Genomic DNA, 19,693 nt, shown 5'->3' on the forward strand with positions numbered 1-19,693 from the left:
TTACAGTAAACGAATCTGCAAACAATTCCACAGTGTTACTCTGTAAGCGTAACTAGATTTCAACGCTACTTTGTCATATTAATTCATAATATAATATACCGCTGGAAGAGAGAAAGGTGAAACGAAGATGGAAATGGAAAGGTTTTATCCTGGGCCTGTTAGTGAATTTATCGGTGAGCAGATCTAGCAGAACTTGCTTTATACACCGGGACCTATTCGATGGCCCATGAATATATAGCTGGAAGCTGGAAAGGTGATTCCTGGGTTAAGGGCAATGTATCATAGTACCACGTGCAATGCGAATGTAGATAGTGTCGAGTAATTTCTGCTTAGTCACAGGTCTTTGAAGATTTACCAAAACGTTTGACCCAATATGATTTATAATTTCTACCAGAGATCAACTTTTCAACTCCGTACAGTATACGTATACAGGGTGTTAATAAAAATATGGTATCTATTTCTAGATCAATTTTTTGCTTCAATATAAACAAATCGTTTTCCAGCTTTCAATATGAGACTTTGTTAACGAGATACATAATACACAAATAAGCAGTCAAAATTTTTACATGCGTAAACACTATAATTGTCTGTTTTTTGTACCAAGGTCACACATGACCCTAACTCGTTTCATTTCAGGAGTATGTACGCCAAGAGACTACATCCAGAGTTATGCCAAATTCTATTCGTTCGGAAACCATCTGATAGATATGTCCAAATTAACCTTCGCAGATTAGGCATCTTTTTCCATTTTGTTTCATTATCATGATATATATCACGAAATGTATAATGCTACGCTAAACGTCGAATTACATACGTTTTCTGTGAAAATAAGTTTATTGTCTTTCATTTTGTGAGTTTCTTTACGATTTTCTTGATTTCATGGAAGAAGGACAAGTCACGTAGAGCTACATCTGTGGACATACCTGCCTCATGGTATCTCCTGTGGTACGCACCTAAACGAATAAAACGCACCTGAACTCCAGGCGCAATCTCCTCACACACGTACCGTAGTTGTCGCGCGGCTGAAATACCAGGTGGTATCTAAAAGCTAGAGTAGAAGAAAGACTGCAGCAGCTCTGTGTAGAAGTGCAAGATGCCTCCAATCGCGTAACAGTCTATTTATCATTATTAATAGAGCGACTGTTTGATACATTATTAATGGAGCTACGTTTTTATACATTTAACATGCACGCGACTAATCTATATGCACCACGTCGTATAAATCACTATAATACAACCAAGAAAAGAAGATAGTATTAGTTGAACGATATGCGAAAACTGCTCTGGAAAAAAAGAATCTTTACTCCTCGCACAAATTGTCAGATGGAAGGTGTGATGGATTGTAAACCACAATCTAAGAAGATAAAAATAAAGATTGGCAGCCTTGACCTTCGGTATTAAAGTTTGTCTAGAACCTATTGATTCAGTTAATATTTATTTTACGATATTAGGTATAACATTAGATAGATATGACATTCAAATAGAATTGACTAGAATCGAAACTTTAATACGGCTTGAAAATTAATAAAACATAAAAATATTCATCGAAATGTAAATTTTAATGTTCTCCATAGATTTTATTTGAAACGTTTACCCAGATTACGATTTTCCTTTGTTAATGAAGTGAATACGAACAAGTCTGTTCTAAACTCAAACGAGTTTGAAATTATTCCTCGTTAAAAATAAAGTACGCCACAAAAATACCTTATACGTATACCACGTTCCATTGTAACATACCGAATAATTACTTAACGTTTCTTTAAAGATTCTGCAAATTTATCTATTAAATACAAAATAAATCTCTGTTCCCGTTTTATGTTTCCGAACGAAAGTTTCTAATCAATTTACATCAGTAGTCCAGTACATTGCACAAACGCGCTGAAGTTTAGTGAAACGCAAACTCGGTAATCACGCGAATTCAGATCCGGCACGATTGGAATTTTAAACACGCGCCGTACAATTGGGCCCTTTAACGCCTTTCATTAATTTCGAACTCGGCCACAGAGACATACAATTTAGTACGCGCATGGACCGTGCACCATTCCGTGGAACCCTCGTCAATTACGCTTCTTATTTGTGCTGAAACTCGTTGACCTTGCCCAAGCCTCGCCTTTGCATATGTTCTGTACCTCGGCAAGTATAATGGCGTTCTACCGGCGGGGAATCGACGAAAATTGACAAGCAGTAAGGCGAACGCTAATTCGTACCGATAACGGTCTACTTGTAACAAGTAACGTGTAAATCGACAGCTTTAAACCGCCTGACAAAAGCAATAATTACATATCTCGTGTTATTCTATCTTGAACACCACGATCGAAACATTTGAAACTAACTACTTGATAAAAATGGTTACAATCTTGTAATTTTCAAACTGTGAATGGTTTTTCGTGTAAAACTCTTTTTTACGATAATTCCAAGAGTATTTTAAACAAGAAAGCAAACAAATAAATTGCTTTTGAAGAAACTGAATTTAAATTTAAAAGATTCTTAAATACTCCGAAATTTGATAATCTCCACTGTTTTGCAAATTTATTTTTTACATTGACAAAAGTTATTTAGAGCAACGTTCGCTTAATTAATAATTTCGTTACAGATACGTGCGGTAAATCAGAACTTCCTTTCAAGCAACACTTATTTAATATTTATAACAGATGCAAAAATTCTATGCAGTAGAAATGAATCTTTATATATAGGAAGTATCTGTAGAATGTTTACAACCGATTTGGAGTGAATCTATCGATCGAATTTCTTTAAGTAGTCGTTTTGAGAATCTAGTAGATTCAACTTCTACAAATTATGCTCTAAGTGACACAAACCCAATTTTGTATTCGGCGGCAAACGTTTCGTTTAAGTAAATGATATCATTTCGTTCCTAGAAAATTATAATCCCAAAAGTCACGACGTTGAACAAAATTTCAAGGATGCACAATCCCACGTGGTACGAAATGAAAAGTTTTCACGACGTCTGTAACATCGATAGTGAAGAAAATTACTTGAGATACTAATGTTGAGCGATTTACTTTACATGCTATTAATTTTTATCCTTCCTCTCTCGTTGACGCATCGCTTTATACTCTAATTAATTATAATCTCTTCAAACTGCATCGCGTTAAATTGCACCTGGCATTCACTGATGTAACGACTTCCGAGTTTCATGAGTTCAACGAAGCTTATTCTTGTCGAGCATGTTGCCTTTCGGTTTTGCACATGCGGTGGAAGCCACAAGTTCACCTTCCCCGTGATCCTTTAAAGCGGAGCTCTTTAAGTTCCCTTTGAGGTCAAAGAACAGCTTATAGGAGCAGGTTCCCGTCGATATTAATGACTTTAGCGGCTAATCTAGAATTCTTTGATTGGGAGCACATAAATTGGAGGAGAAGGTAATACGTGGAAAACATCGTGCTCCGCGATGAAATTTCGGGTTCCACGTTGGAACCTCCGCGTTCCACTATAGACTTTCTAACTAGTACGGTGGCATTTTTGAACAGCACGATAAAGTTTCTAGACAGCGTAATGAAATTTTTAGGCGCCACAGAGTTCCACCATTTTGGGTCACTAAAGTCTCGTCCAAAAACTTCTTTAATACCTCTCGGTATAATGCAAACTTAAAGAGACAGTAAACGGGGCGCATATATTTTCTACAGAATGTAAAATTAATTTAATACGAATTAGCTCGATACCGAATGTTGAAATATATTTATTCGAGGATAGAGAAAATAATAAAAACTTGGACACATTGCATTGTAAAAACAGAGAACTTGCACGTAAGTGGATATTTTAGGTTATTCTAAATGAAACGAACTTACTGAAATCTTCAATAGCTATATGTTTATTTAAATCAAAACCAATCTAGAAAAGCGACCATCGTTAGGTAAGTCTATTTATATTTTTATAGAAGAAATGTATATTTTATCGATCATTTCTTTGGGGCAATTACGTGGTTCATTTTGGATCGTTTGTATCGACATGAATATAAAATTTTAATTGTACAATCACGATCTTCAATTAGTATCTTCACAAAACATATGGTTAAATCACAAATTAAAGTAACCATTAATATTAATGCATCGATAAAATATAAAATATTTCGTTTGACTTTGAACTTACATCGACTAATTTTTCCCCCTGGAATAATTGTAAAATGGTAAGTGATTATTTAAGTAATTTCAGAAAAATGTACATTTGCCTTCGTTAAGTGAAAAGTAAGAGGATGTTGTTTTACCACCTCAGGAAGAGTACGGCTAGTAACCCTATTTAGGTTACACATATGAAACGAATTTCTCGTAATGGAGGTATATTTATTTAAAAGGTTTTTTACGTGCACACGACGAGAAGCTTACAGCGTTGGAAAAGAGTAAAATTTAAACGTACAGGAACGGTCGTCAAAATCTCCTATTCGTAATTTCGTCGAAAGATCAAGCTAATGTAGGAAAAAAGTAGAAATTGCAAAAGAAAAGTTATAAATACATGGCAGAGATTTATTTCTCGCTCCTCATCATGAAGCCGGTCAGTATAATAGCGTAGGAAACGCAGACTACTCAACGGTCTGGTTTATACTCGCCGTCTTTTACTCTTCTTTTCGTTTTGTCTCCTTTGTTCCTTATTTGAACATCGTATTGTCTTGTAAACTGAAGAAATATTAACGCTCGATTGATACCCGCTCTCAGTCTACCTTTTAATGATCTAATGGCTATTTCTCAAGTGAACTGTGCTGATCGACTTTTCAATTAAAGAGGATTCAGAAATAGTAAATAATATATGTATCGATGTTCATAATATTACGAAATTACTGGTTTTATTGTATACAAAGTGTCCCAATTTAGTTAACGCGATAAAATATCTTGCAGACAATTGATTGAAGGAAAAGGTGGAACATGTCCTTCATGATTTTGAGAGGAAATTCAAATGACAGTATTAGTTGTTTAATGCCTAGACGTTTTCAACGCCATTTTAGGGTCGAATTTTTTTTATTACTGGTCTTTATTTTAAAATTCTTCTTAGAATTTTCTTGAACCACTTCTACCTTATGTTTACTACTATCTTATATTACAAATACCATATACTTCAGGTTCGTTGAATCAAAAGAACTAGCAAAGGAAATCGAAGTATTCGTTTCTACCATAGAAAGCGAAGGGACAAATTTCTGCCTGCGGGTAGATTTGCAGACAGTTATCTACGACTCAATAAAAGTAAATGATTGAGGAAATGATGCGAAAATTATAGGCTTTCAAAGTGGTGTAATAAAGCTGTGGAACAGCGTAGTTGCACTATTGGAAACCATTACAAGAGGTAGTGCTCCCTTTTTGGAATGCAACAAGCTGCTAATGCTCACCATAATATGCATTAACGAGTCATAAATATGCAGAATCATTTACTCATTACATCATAACCTCGTTTGTATTGTTTCTTTTTTATTATTATTTGCAATCGTTATTCCTATTAAAGGGTTATAATAGTTACAAAATCATAGTTAGAGTTATAGAACAAGGGAAACATCGAGTTTCTATGAAATTTCGAAAACAACTCTAAACAGCTCGTTAATTGTTTCATCAATAACTAAATATGAACAACTACCTATTGGATTTATTGACACGTTCAATGTAGAACATTAGTCAAACATAATGAACGATTAACACGTATAACAATATTTTAAATACTTTGTATTTTTCATATTTTTTGATAATTCTAAAAGCATTACGTATAAAACGTGCGAAAACTCGTAACGTAACTACATACTGGCAAAAATGTCATCACTCTTGTGATTCATTGTTTTAAAGTACACTTTGTTGGGGTAAGAGGATGAAAAATTATGCTCGTAAAACTTGTGTTATATTACGCGCAACAAACAATGTGAGCTGCTTATTTTAAAAATTACCAAGGTATGTAATAATTCTACAAATTACCATCACGTGTAAGATAAAACTGCATTAGGTCAACATAGCCTCTGATATATTTTACCATTTAAATTCACCATATAAAAGTACGAGTGTTTAATTTTTGTCTTCGAGTCCCTTTTTATCCTGCTGTTTTGCACTATCGAGTTACATTCGTATGCAGCATTTGCACAGAATGTATAGAAAAGGACATTGCTTCGTTGATAGCTCAGAATAATCCTCGCTGCGTCTTGTATCCAGTCGAGTGTGATTTTCGCCTCATTTAGTCCTGGCAAATAAAATATGAACGCTACAAGGGTGATGAGATGGATATACACTGCCAGTCAAAAGTTTGGAACCGTTGCAAAAGTTGTGGAAACTAGAGATATTTCCGAAAAAAAGACGACAAAGTTCAATTAACGTAAATAATTTTGTTCATTAAAAAGACATCACTATTTGAATATACACGATATTTTACACTGTGTTGGGTTGCTTATAATATAATATAAACAATTACTTGTCAACTATATTTTTCTCATGAAGGCAGTCTTTATTTTAATGACAGTTTCACGTACTTCGAACAATCGAGTAACCTAATTTCTTATTATTTTTCATCGTATAACTTTCCCTTTCTCGAAATATTGAAAATCGTTATGGTCAAGTTTCTCCTACAAAGCTCTATGCTAGAAAAATTTGGTTATTGAATGATTTTTAATTATAAAGATGTATGCAATTTAGAAATATGTTCCAAGTTAATACTTTTGTATCTTGTCTTATATTTGGATGAGATTTCCTAATCCTAATTTTAACAAATATGCCCACATTTTAACCTGTTTAGGAACGAATTGTCTGAAATGGACAAAAATTCAAATTAGTATTGATCCGTTATATCTACCAAACTTTTAACGATTCAGTGGTGTTATATTACGAAAAAATTTAAATATAAATTTTTATTCGCAATTTTAACAGTTAATTACATATTACAATATTTAAAATAACTTCAAAATTAAACGAACACGTTTGTGCCAGTATCTCTGTAGAGGTTAATTGAGGTAGTACCATTTTTCGCTCTCACGGCTGTACATTGCGGCCGTACTACTTTCTTCTGTAGCGACCTGGCAACTGCAAATCCTACGTTTCGATTCAACCTGTGAACTTCATTTCGTGAGTTTAAAGGATTCTACTACTGTCGTACGAGTTCAATTTTAAGCGGCTTTGGCCTACTTCGTTCGTTTCCTACAAATTTTTTTACAAAAGGAACAGATCTTTCTACAGTTAAACGGTCATTTAGGTCATTGAGGTTCAACCGAGTTTAATCTGCTTCTCTTCAATTTTGTACAAATTTCGAAAGATGTTAGACATTTACTTTCGATCAAAATACTTAATAAATATAGAAATAATTCTGATATAATTTAACGTCACCGTACAGGAAAAAGCACGTAACAAAAGTTTTCCATGATTCATGATTATATACTGCACTGATATCGATTACGCAATAGAGTATTAAAATCTAAAGTCGACCCCAAATCCGTGGAAGAATTTTCACGCAATTGGATTTTTATAAAAATAAGTCGGAGATTTGAAACTTTTGACTAGCAGTGTACATTGGCAGTGCGCTTACGCTAAGCACGGTTTTACATGTCGGACCTTCGTGGAGGGCAACCGTGAACGCTGCAAAACGTAGACTAACGGCAAATAACCTTCATCGTTGAATATGCAGCCAAATATATTTCATATCTCTGCAAGCACATAGCGGCTTCCTGTGATAACGACTTCCTTTGGGCATTCACCCGTGAAAAGTATCAATAAACGACATTTCCGCAAATAATATAATCTCTCCTAGTTTTAACGGCTTGCTTAATAAATGTGTTTCCGGGAACATCGTATCGTATACAATTGCTAGACCCGGGTAAATTTATTTTCAAATAAAAATAAAAAATAAAATTTCGGTATTTTGTATATAACCAAGTATATGTATATGGAACAAACATTGAGATAACAAATATTTCGAGTAAGCTTTTGAGTTTCGAATTCACCACCATTTGCAAATAGGCAGTTAATAATTTTCTAACGAAGCATCTAAAATTTTCGTGTAACAAAAAAGTGTAAAGTCAATTCCATGTAACAAATCTTGCACATAAGAACAAAATCTGGTTTGACGAGTGTAGTTTATATAGCTTATAAAATTCCTTGGTGAAATTTTAGATTTCATTTGGCACGATGGAGATTGGGTTTCAAGTTCACCGAAATTTACCTAATGGAAATAATTTGAGGAGACGTTTTCGAGAACTATGGAACATTTTTTCTAAATTACATCGACCACCTAAATATAATGCCAACGATCATGTTCTTGGTATGTAGCGTACAAGTGAAACTTTAACAACGATCGTGATCAAAGTAACACACTTTTGAATTTATAACAATTATAAATGTTGTATGTGTATGCAATCCAATGATAAGATTAACGAGTAGTATTTTATTTTATACCAAATATAGTACGAACCGATCTAAAAATTACTACGACCGATACAACTAACTGAGAACGTTCAATGAACGTAATGTTATATTATAATTAGAATTATTAGTTCCAATACGCAATGTTGTCGCGTAGAAAATTTGTAACAATCAGTGCAGCAGTAAAAGTGCCAATATAAGTTGATGCGTCTAATAAAAACGTTAACAAAATACTGTTTACGATGCGATCGATGTGTTAGATGTCTCCAATGGTATACATACTTCGAGTATTTATGTTCTCGCTCGACTGTTTGCACACCCCACTCCAAGTTCTTGCGTTAAGTAAACGTTTAGTGTGCCGATAGATGTATTTGCGCACGATTGGAATCTTTATTTTCGTGAGTGAGACATGTTTAATGTTTCCAACTTTCTCCTCTAATTACAGTTCTACAGTTCCTAGCAATCAGCTTGCGACATAATTATTAAAATGTTTCATGCTCAGAGTCTTGGAACACGAGGTGTGCAGCTATTCAAGAATCTCAGGTTACGATAATTTATAAGTAATAAACTTGGGTCTTGCGGGTGAGGATTCTCCGGGCCTACATAATTTGTGATGCAACAATTGTAGAGTGAAAGTACCAAAGTGTCAAATAAAGGTTTCTTTTTTTGTTGTGAAAGCATTTTATTTAAATGGTTATTACAAAATAATCAAACGATATTTAACATTGTTAAAGATTTTATGCACAATTATTTTTTCTAGGATTATTGGCAGTATACGTAACACCCAATTATGAAAAAGCCAATCTTAATTTAGCTCTCATGATACTTTCATTCTGCAATGGGTATAATTAACGTTTCAAAATTCGATACGATGTCGAAAACGAACTAAAATCATGAAAGTTTTCTAATTTTAGTTAACCAAGATATAATAATAAATAAATGGTTTATTTACATTGTAACTAGGTTTACCAAAATATCTGATTCCTTTCTCTGCGATCAGTAATATTTTTTCTCTCGCTAAAAACCATTAATTCCACGAGCAACATTTAATTTCAATAGTCAATTCGCAGCTCACCAATTTACTTTCCTCCCACGAATAGCAATAATTTTGTATCACTTTGCAATTCAATCATGCTGCGTTAATTTTCGTGAAATACGATTCATTACAGTCTACTAATCGATACGGCCCAGCCATGTGCTCCAATATTTACCAACGAGAAATACTTTTTCCAGAGTTGTCAACACACTTTCCAACGCGAGTCTGCACCTGCTTTCGTTCTCACCGTTCTTAAAACTTTTGAAACGACTCATCTGTATACCCCAGTGTCCGGCACCTTTTCCAAGATAATTCCGAGTGTTGAACGCGATGCCAAAATGTGTGTAAAATCGTACGAAAACGGAGACGCAATGGAGTAATATCTCGTTAAGCAATCCTCAAATGGAGCTTATCGAAAAGTGAAAACACGCTGATATCTTCGACCTTCCTTCGGTATGAAAGGGAGCGAGGCGGTAACAGGGGATGGAATCGCAGAGTGTATTCATGGAAATCTGTCCATCAGGCACTAATGGAATACCACCACGACGAAAAGTGCCACGAGATGTTCTTTAATACCTTCATAAAATTCAGCTTTATAATTCCCATTTCACAGGCAAGAACACGCTTTACACACGCACGATCAGACGCGTGCGTACACACATGTAAAAGATTAGACCGACAACTCTCTGGCACGAGTTGCTCTCGCTTGCAGGCAAATATTCAACTCAGATGGAAACTCCGTACCGAAATTCTGCTGATCCCTTCAGGGTCGGTAGTCATTACTAGGTTTACAGTAATAACGCGGCTTACAATAATAAGCCCGGTGAACGAAGTTTATTTCGAGCCGCAAATCTGTTGTTCGATTCCCCTGGCACGTGATTATAAAGCCGGCAAGTTCAGACTAATTAGTCGAAGGAATGCTCTATCGGCGTTAATTGCGTCATGAGGTGTTCCGCAATAATTTGCTCGTTTAGAAAAGGCTGCGGAGTAAGCAGTACTTACAGATCTTTCAGTCACATCTGACGAAACATTGAACGAAAGTGTGATCGAGTATCGTCGAGTCGATCGCCCAAGGATTTCTTCCACGAATAAGAATAATATATCGTGACCGATTACAATGCAAATCGAAGATTTCTTTACTTCGAATAAGTTTCGATGACACCGAATATACAGATACTTTAAATTCTTCGATAAGCCACGCACTTTATCCAAAAAGATTTCGAGATCTCGAGACAAGATGGTTCGTTTAAATACCTTCGTTGCTCGTATAGAAAGATTATTCAAAATGAAATTAAACTCTCCAGGAAAGTAAATATTTCAACGACGTATTAGAAATATATACAGTAGAAAAAATCTCACCAGGCTTATTTTTGGGGGGATTTCAAGGTTGTGGATACTTTCGAAATGGCGTCTGTTTTTTTATTAAAGGAAGATGTACGAAAACACGAGACACTGACTGTCTCTGTCTAACAATCTCCGTGATAGAATCTGGGAACTTTGAGCGGGGCTTTCAAACTACTATTGTCACTATCGGTACAAAATTAATGCGTGTTGTGTAACGTTAGTCTATCGATTTGATTTGAATATAAAATTCGCAATTCATCGTGTATGCAAAACTATAAAAATAGACAGAATTAAACTGGGTCTGGGACATGTCAGACCATTATCCCGCTACCTTATTGATTCTTATTATGCGACGAGACATACCAGAATTATTTATCTTTCTCTGTACCGTCTATTGTCGTTATAGGAAGAAATTCTACATATATGTAGGGACATTAGTCTTTAACCGATAAAAAAAATCTTACCGCGGGGAAGGCTACGATCTTGCGTTGTCTTTGAAAATAGAATTTTGTTTGAAATGGTACTCACTCTGAGAGTCTCCAACTGGGAGCGCACGTATTCAGCACGGCTGGCAATGTCGGGAATCGCCACAGGAAACGAACCCATGTACTGTAACAAAAAGAATGTAATTTTAATTCAATTACGTTTATAGATGTTCTGTAAAGTTATTATAGTATTCGTAATTATGCAAATAGTATTTAACGCAGTAGAGTAACACGCTAATTTACCGTGTAATAATCCGGTAATATTCGTTACAAAAGTATTGGTATTATTAATTGGTATAAAGTACATAGAATATGTTGCACTTGATTATAATTTTTACATATTGATACGTTCCTGTATGTATCAAAACTCTTATAAAATGGTACCTTATTATGTGGTATCGTAGTGTTCAAAACGGTTATTTAAAACCCTAACGACGATTTCTTTTCTTCTGTCTGACAATAAGAGTTTTCACTTGTTTACTTAACTGAACTTAACTTTTTAATAAACGGAACTCGTAGGTATTCCTTTTGTCTTAGGGACGTTATAAAAGAGTTGGTGAGACGATAAGAGCGTCGTGAACAGAGAAAGTTGGGAACCTCTAGTTTAACTTAGACCAAAAATTTCATTTCCTTTTTTCGCTTCAATGAATCGACATTCCATTCGTAAGTCCAGCATTTCTTCTCGATGGTCGATTTAGCTTGCGAGCATCCGTGTCTTTGCTAAGAAGGGGGCTTGTCACTTTGTTTCTCAGCCAAAGCCAAGAAAAGCAAATAGATTGTTCTCTTTACGGTAGTTACAGGAAGTATGTATTCAAAATACACATAAATACCTTTCAGATTTTGCCGTGCGATACTTTAAAGAAAGAAATATGTGATTACTCAAATGTAAAGAAACATAATGTTTGAATAAGTCGTTTATTAATTATGAATTCTTCTCAGGCAAATCACTGATTAATTTATTACACCTTCCAAATTTTTACACTCAAGAACGTCTTTAACCCAGATTGTATCGAATATTTCTTCACATTTAATAAGGGGTTCAAGAGGGTGACGAAACATGTGGGCGGAATACCGGAAAAGTTCCTAAGAGTTTCGAAGGCTTCCCTCTTCTTTGGTCAAACACGACGCTTGGTGATTATATGGCCGATAAAAATAGCGACCCCTCTTGGAACGACAATAAATAAAAGCACATTGGGGAGGGGGGAAATTCCAGGGACAATAAATTGAGGAATCTAACGCAATTATGTGCCTATAGTCTGCTCTTGATAATATATGCGCCGACGAATATATTTTTATTCGTATTTAAACTCATGCTTGTTTCCTACAAAATTATTCCTTTATTTGGACATGTGAAACTTATTTTATAAAATTGTAGAAATATGAACAGACCAGTTGAATTACCCGAAATGGTACGAGATGGAAAATATCACTTCAATGGAAAATGTTACGTTTTTGGTTTTAACTTTTGAAGCAGATAAACACTTTGATGCCACTCATTCTCGTGAAATACCACAGGTAGAAAGGATTCAGTCTATATCTCGATTATTATTGATTTTATCAAAAATTTGTATAGAACAGAAAGGTTTTCATATTGAATTGTCTATAGATTTTCTCAAGTTGTTTGAATAATTATATACAGTAGAACGGAGGAAGACGTTAAACTTTGAACACTTTAATTTAATTAATCAAAAGTCAATTTGATTAATTTGAATTTTGGAATCGGTCATTAAAACCTACTTAGATTCTTTTGGAAAGAAATTGTAAAATTTCAAAACATTATTTTAAGCTACTTTCGATTCATGCAATTATGAATCAACATTTTTCACTTAGTTTTATTATTAATATAAATTCTGAATTGTTCGTTTCATAGATTCGTAGATAGTTCTCGTCGATATTACTCGATGTACAAATGCTTTATATATTCCCGATACGTGTAATTTGTGCTTCAATCCCGATTTCCATGTCTGAAAATCTTTTCTCCAGGCGGCATTTCGATTCAGATACTCATGCCACAAAATAATCCCCGCTTTAATCCCCCGAATGATTCTCATTGTTGTTTCATCGAAATTCTCTCTGGGAGGATTTCTCGGAATCACAGGGATTTTCCAGAAGTATTATACCTCTCTACTTGCAGCGGAAACAATCTCGCAAAATTCCCTGTAATATCGAAAGTTTGAAACGTAAACAACGATAATGTAAGCACCAGCTATATATATTATATAGTAACATGGTGAATATATTCTTTATTATTTCATCTGTTTCTGTTATTTAATATATCGAATCTAGGAATAAAAATGTTTACGAGGATTGTTTAATTAGAATTTTTTGAATGTTTTGGAATATAAACATTTGATAGGTAATTACGTATGAACAACGTTATTACTAATGTCTGGACATTTTATATATACAACGTAAAATTGTCATTGGTCCGTGATACCTGTCACTGTTCTGACAATGTTGCCGTATTATATCATTGAAAAATTGATGTATGAACATTTATGCAAAATTGTAGAAATTATACCCATATTAAAATATTCAATAAAACTCGAAATATGAATACACACGCATGGTTCAGTATGCTTGAAGAGATTAAACATTTCTAACATTAATAAACCATTCATATCTTTTCAATGAATGCAATACTTTTAAATAGGTATACAAATTTTCATGGATTGATTAAAATAAAATACTCTATATCGTCAATTAATATAAAATCCTTTACTTCTACTCTACAAATATGGAACAAAAATCAATACTATTACGATTGGACCGAATTTTATACAAATAAAATGCAGTATAAAAGGAAATGAAGTTTATATGCACGTATATAATTTTCCACCACGCTTTTAGTTATGTTAACAAAAATTTTTGCTACACAGATGATCGCGTTGCGCTTTGTGGAAACCGCAAGTGCTCTTTTACAATTATATCCACTTTCCACTTACATGGTCGACCGATCGTGCGAATAGCGAGCCAATCACGATAAATTGGTAGTAATTCGATGAATCACCAACGATCGTAGAATTTAAGTTTCTGTAATACGATCTTTACTCGGTCTTGTCGGGTTGCCAGCAATAAGTAACGGTTACGATTATTGCAGCACCATAAGCAACTTATTAGTTTCGCGTCGAGGAAATACTTGCCGTGGAAAAACTATATATTTGTAGAATTTCATATCCGCATTCCACTATTATATTCAGCAGATTTCTACAACATTTTCAGTACACCTGAATACTAATTTTACAATAGGCAAAAGAGCGACTGTAATTATGATGATGGAATGGTAAGTGTAGAAAAATTAGCTACTAACAATAAATACATGTAAATTTTAAGCAATATAGTTCCATCTTAAAGTATCAATAAAAACTAGTAATAAAATTTAATTGAAAGTATACGTTATTATTACTGTACAATACATGGAACTACAGGAATCAATCGTTTATATCGATATTTTTATTTAGAAATCACTAATAACGAAGTATACGTATTGTTTTATGCCACATCTACATCAATAGATGCTTGTATCTCTCAATTTTAAGTATGACATTATAATATAAACAAAGTACCAATCTAGTAAAAAAAAAAGTGAAGAATTCCTTTTACATATCGAACAAAGAGTAATTATGATGAAATAAGATACGTAACCTTATTGCAGCAACCAAAGCTTGGCCGATTATATGATTGGTATTATTAAGTGATTAGGTAATTCTTTTGTGTAGATACCCCTCCTTGAAATCATCGAAGATTCTTAGAAGAGTAACAATAATAATTATACTCTACTTTCTATATGACATAGAAGAACATGAATCGAAATACTGATTTATTTATTATATGAATATTAACAAGAGAAGAACAAAAACTTACGATATAATACAAAATTTGTATCAATTAACGTCTTGCTACAACTCGAATAAAAAGGAAAAAACCATAATAGTTAAACCACAAAGGCAACTGATGCGATGTGAAAAAAAACATATGAAAATAAAATGCCTGACTTCAAAAATTTCAATCGCTTCATGCGCTTTATTTCAGGCAATAAAAAACAATCGTTAATACAATAAAAAACACGAATGTCACAGAGTTGAATATTTCTTCGTGCACGTAACAAAAAGACAACAATTAAAAAAAATGTAGAATTCACTTTTAAATATTCAAATTGAAAAAATCGTATTACTATTTTTGATTTACAATTCTGGTTAAAGTCAGATATGGGCACAATTTGTATAAAATAATAGATCCGGTGCTTAACGATTTATATTTATATTATTCAAATAATGAATACAAAGTCATCTATTATTTGTTATTCGAAATTATTATTTAAATAAGAATTTCAGTTTTTGTTCATTTCTTGTTGAAGCAATATGTAGAAAATAACAGATAACCTCATTTTCTTGGCATGCGAAGAAATTCTGACTGAATATAATTTACAACGATAAGAAGTTTAGTTATATGTCAGTAAAGCTTACAACTGTTAGATTCATTTCACAAAGTCGCGTATGGAAGAAAAGTTTTTTCTAGAATTATGTTCGTTCGTGGCTATCATCAATCAACGTACACATCGCATTAACGTAAATACGATATCCTCGAGACCTCTCATAAATTGCAGACAATTTCCTTTTAGAAAATCTGAGAACTAGATGCGCAAAATGAAACAGATGAAACAGTGACAAAAACTGACGTACAGAGAAAGAAGAGAATACCAAACTGCTCATAATATTAGGCGGGCAGGATGAGAAGCACGATGAACGAAAAAAGATGACGTGCAATAGAAAGTGTCAGAGAATAGAAAGAAGCTATTACGCATGACTTATGACATACTTTCAGAATACGTATTGCATTATGACTTATATATACCTTCTAGTCTCCCTTCAGGGGTATCCCTTTATCATAATTCATAATTCAAACGTCTATTTATAGTGAAATTTTTAAAAGCGGATACATGTGTAATGCCTAATTCAGAATCTTCTTTTGTATTAAATAATTTTTAATAATTATATATGTATTTGAAATTTAATTTGTATTTAGAAAAAAATTGGTTATATAGTTTTTTACTCGATAGTGAATAGTCGTATATTTTTCACTTCGTTTGTTAATTCTTTAATGACGTTAAACTCTATTTAGTGCGTAAAAAGTACCACAGAACTATAGTAAACACAACAAAATTCAACGCTATCTTTAGTAGTTTCAGTGAACACCAGTGTTTTAGAGAAAACACCTTGTAACGCATTAAATAGGGCTTTTTACGCAAAAATGGTTTCAAAAACTTTTTAGAAGACACCCCTTCAACGAAAAAGAAAATTTTTTGAAAATAACTGTTATAGTTATTATACTTACATGATTAATGTATCAATAACGAAAATATTAATTACATTTTTTTACGTTAAAAATTTTCTTTCGCGCGAAAAATTTCAAACCGCCTTAACGACACGATAACACGATAGATAAAAAATCAAAGGACTAACGAAGGCTATAATTTGTAGTTCGTATTTTTTATACTTGATAATTTAACATTCGATCGGACGATACAATTTTTTGTACTGCGTATACTGATTCGGAATAAAGAATAAAAGCGTAAAAGCAACTCGAATTAATTAATGAGAGAAATGTTCGTGTAAACGAATTTCGAGTATACCCTAAAATCGACGCGTTCGCAATTTGCTGAATTAAATTGGATTTTCAGAGAACGAGGAATGCGCGAAAGCCTACCTGTACACTGTTGAATATTTTCAGACTGGCCTCCGGCATTTTGTTGGCTACGTCCCCGGCTTTTTCCGTCTCCTTTCCGCCCATGGATATTTTAATTATTCTCGGTTATTTATTTTTTAATTGTATATTTCGTTAAATCCCGGCGTCTCGTTCGCCACCGATCAGTCTGATGTGGAGGACGTGTAGAGCGGAAATATTCATTCTCCTTTCGGTCGTTCATTATTGCAATGAAGCACCAGTAGTCAATCTATCGAATTTGTGTAAATCTTCGACTCATAATCAACCGATTAACCGAAAAATGTCAGTTTCATGGTTCACAGAATATTTAACACCACATCCCTCTATTATAGTATTCTTGAGCACTGGATCTCACAAAATAAGAGATTTCACTTTCATATTTTGTATAACTTGCAGAGAGAGAGAGAGAAAGAGAGAGAGAAATAGGGAGAGGGGAGAAAGAGAGAGAGAGAGAGAGAGTCACTCGAAACAAAACACATATCTAAGTATCTTTGTTGAATTTGTAAATACAACGAAATGTATAATTTGGACGGTTCCAGAAGAACGAATATTTAACTGTTCTTTTAAATACATTACGAATGCTGTCGGTTCAATGGAAATTTTTAATCCAGTCGAAATACATGAAAAGGGATAACAAACTCGTACAAACTAAATAAATTCGTACTTGTATTCTGAGATTAGGTTTAGAAACGGCATCTCTATAACTTATTTCATAGTAAATGAGTGTTTACTTTATGTAGATGTATATTACAGGTTTTCTACAATAAATACGCTAAGTGGATAAATAAGTGTTAACTAAAGACAAGTAGATTTAGTAAATAGAACTTTTGTCGAACGTACGCTATTGGATTCTAGCACGGATGAAACCTGAAGTCTTCAGGGAACTAACTGTACACGTTAAAGATTTAATTCCTTGATTCTAAACTTGTAACAAGTTGCTCTTGGAAGCTAACTGTACATTTTAAAGATTTAATTCTTTGATTCGGAACTTCTAACAAGTTGGTCTCGTAAGTTTAACGTAATTTCATGGTCAAGTTATGGTACACGGTCAATCTTGTCTCAATGTAAATTACAGTGTGCAAGTGATAAGCAGTTCACACATGTTAAAATACACCGTAATGACCTGAATAATTTTAGAATGCCTTTGTGAGAAAAAAAGCGACGTTAGTATACTTATACACATTTTTTGTATCATTAAATCCAAGAGAGATATTCAGGTATTCTGTTTGCGGTCACTCACCCTGTTTGCGTGTTTTATTCCTTTGAAAACTTAACCACAAAACCACTTGTTACTTCAGTACACAATAGTTTGCATAATGCGTTGAGATCGATTACCATCATATGAAAAATGCCCTTCACCCATATAGGACGCTTGCTATACCGAGATCGGTATTTTGGTGTAACTGGATCATGAATAATCGCGTAACGTAGCGAGGTCGTTGTGTCATTATGGAATCTACCTAGTTTGGAAATAAAAGGAATTGATTTTTGATTTTACATTTTCTTAAAGGTTCAAGTCTTGAAAACGTTATTCTATAAATATCGACAATGTTACACGACTTCGAGCCAAACTTTCTTTAATCTCTAAAATTGTACATCAAAACTTTAAAGTTATTTTTCTCGAAATAATATTTTTTTTTGGTAGCTGGTTGACATAACGTTTTAGAAAACAATACGCTGATTAATTTGAAATTCGATGCACATATAAAGTGAATGTTATTCTATCGTCTGACCAGAGAGTCAATCCAATTTTTGTAAACGTTCTTTTTTAATGCTCAAAGAAACTACACAATTTGACGAAAAAGTATAATTTTCTTCTTAAAGTACTATAAATTTTCAATATGTGAATATTTCTTTTCTGGTTCAACGAATAGCAATATTTATACAGAATAAGACTTTTGCTAATTTCATGGTCCATGACCATGGTTCCATGAGAACGAAAATTATCATCACAATCGTAAACACGAGCTTTTCTGTAAACAGCGTATATATTCCTTCGACAAAATCAATTATTTCTACTCGAAGAAAATCTTGTGGCTTGGCAAAATATACACAAATGTACGCGCATAGTTTAATACGTCTAATAGTTTACTCGAGAGAAAATTTCAATTGTCACCCAATTTTTCGGATCCCGAACTGGACAGGTCTCTAGAAATTAGAAAGTTGCTTGTCGATTTATCGAAGAATAACTCATATAGACGTCGGTTCTCCTTTCCTGCGGTTTCTCGACAAAGTCACGAAAAGTATACCTACCCATCTCAGGAGTCACTTTCACCGGTCAGTTGTGTACAAACATTCGGTTAATTTTGTGAAATAATAAAGGAGTCTTGTTCCCGGACGTACCGAGAGAATCATCCATCGGATATGATCACCAATCACTGTCACTTTCGTCTAAACATGTTCGATGAACGTTGCATTCAATGCAACTTTTACTGTGCAGAGCTACGCGATCTCTTGCGCGTCGTTAATCCCGCTGACCACGAAAACTAGTTTCAAGAAACGCGTTCAAGCGTTTCGCAAGTGGACTTGAACGTAGAATAACTATAAAGGCGGCACGAATGAGCCGCGACAAACGGCCTCGCGATATTTAAAAATATCGAACGACGATCCAAATCGGTTTACAGTCAATTCCTATACATATTAACGTTACCGCCAAGCTGGATATCATAAATTAGAGTGGCACATAGGACGAAGGGTAAGCCAAATGCATTACGTTGAACAGAGTTATTTTGTCGTTCGTTTTACTCGTGTAAGCATAGAAAACAATTTGGTAGAAAATT

At 33.9% G+C, this 19,693-nt stretch overlaps 1 protein-coding gene across 11 annotated transcripts in view; it reads right to left on the minus strand.

The window, feature by feature from the left end:
- LOC143149017 (EGFR adapter protein) overlaps positions 1-19,693 on the minus strand; it is a 286,593-nt gene that overhangs the window by 232,807 nt on the left and 34,093 nt on the right. For 9 of the 11 annotated variants that reach the window (XM_076315988.1, XM_076315981.1, XM_076315980.1 and 6 more), the window contains one exon: positions 11,233-11,313. In XM_076315988.1, the coding sequence (XP_076172103.1) occupies positions 11,233-11,310 (78 nt within the window). In that variant the 5' untranslated portion in view covers positions 11,311-11,313. Of the gene's footprint in view, positions 1-11,232; positions 11,314-16,895; positions 17,208-19,693 lie in introns of those variants that run through there. The other 2 variants (XM_076315989.1, XM_076315983.1) reach the window with 1 other exon arrangement.

Source organism: Ptiloglossa arizonensis, chromosome 7 (genome assembly GCF_051014685.1).
Source record: "Ptiloglossa arizonensis isolate GNS036 chromosome 7, iyPtiAriz1_principal, whole genome shotgun sequence".
NCBI classification, from domain to species: Eukaryota; Metazoa; Arthropoda; class Insecta; order Hymenoptera; family Colletidae; genus Ptiloglossa; species Ptiloglossa arizonensis.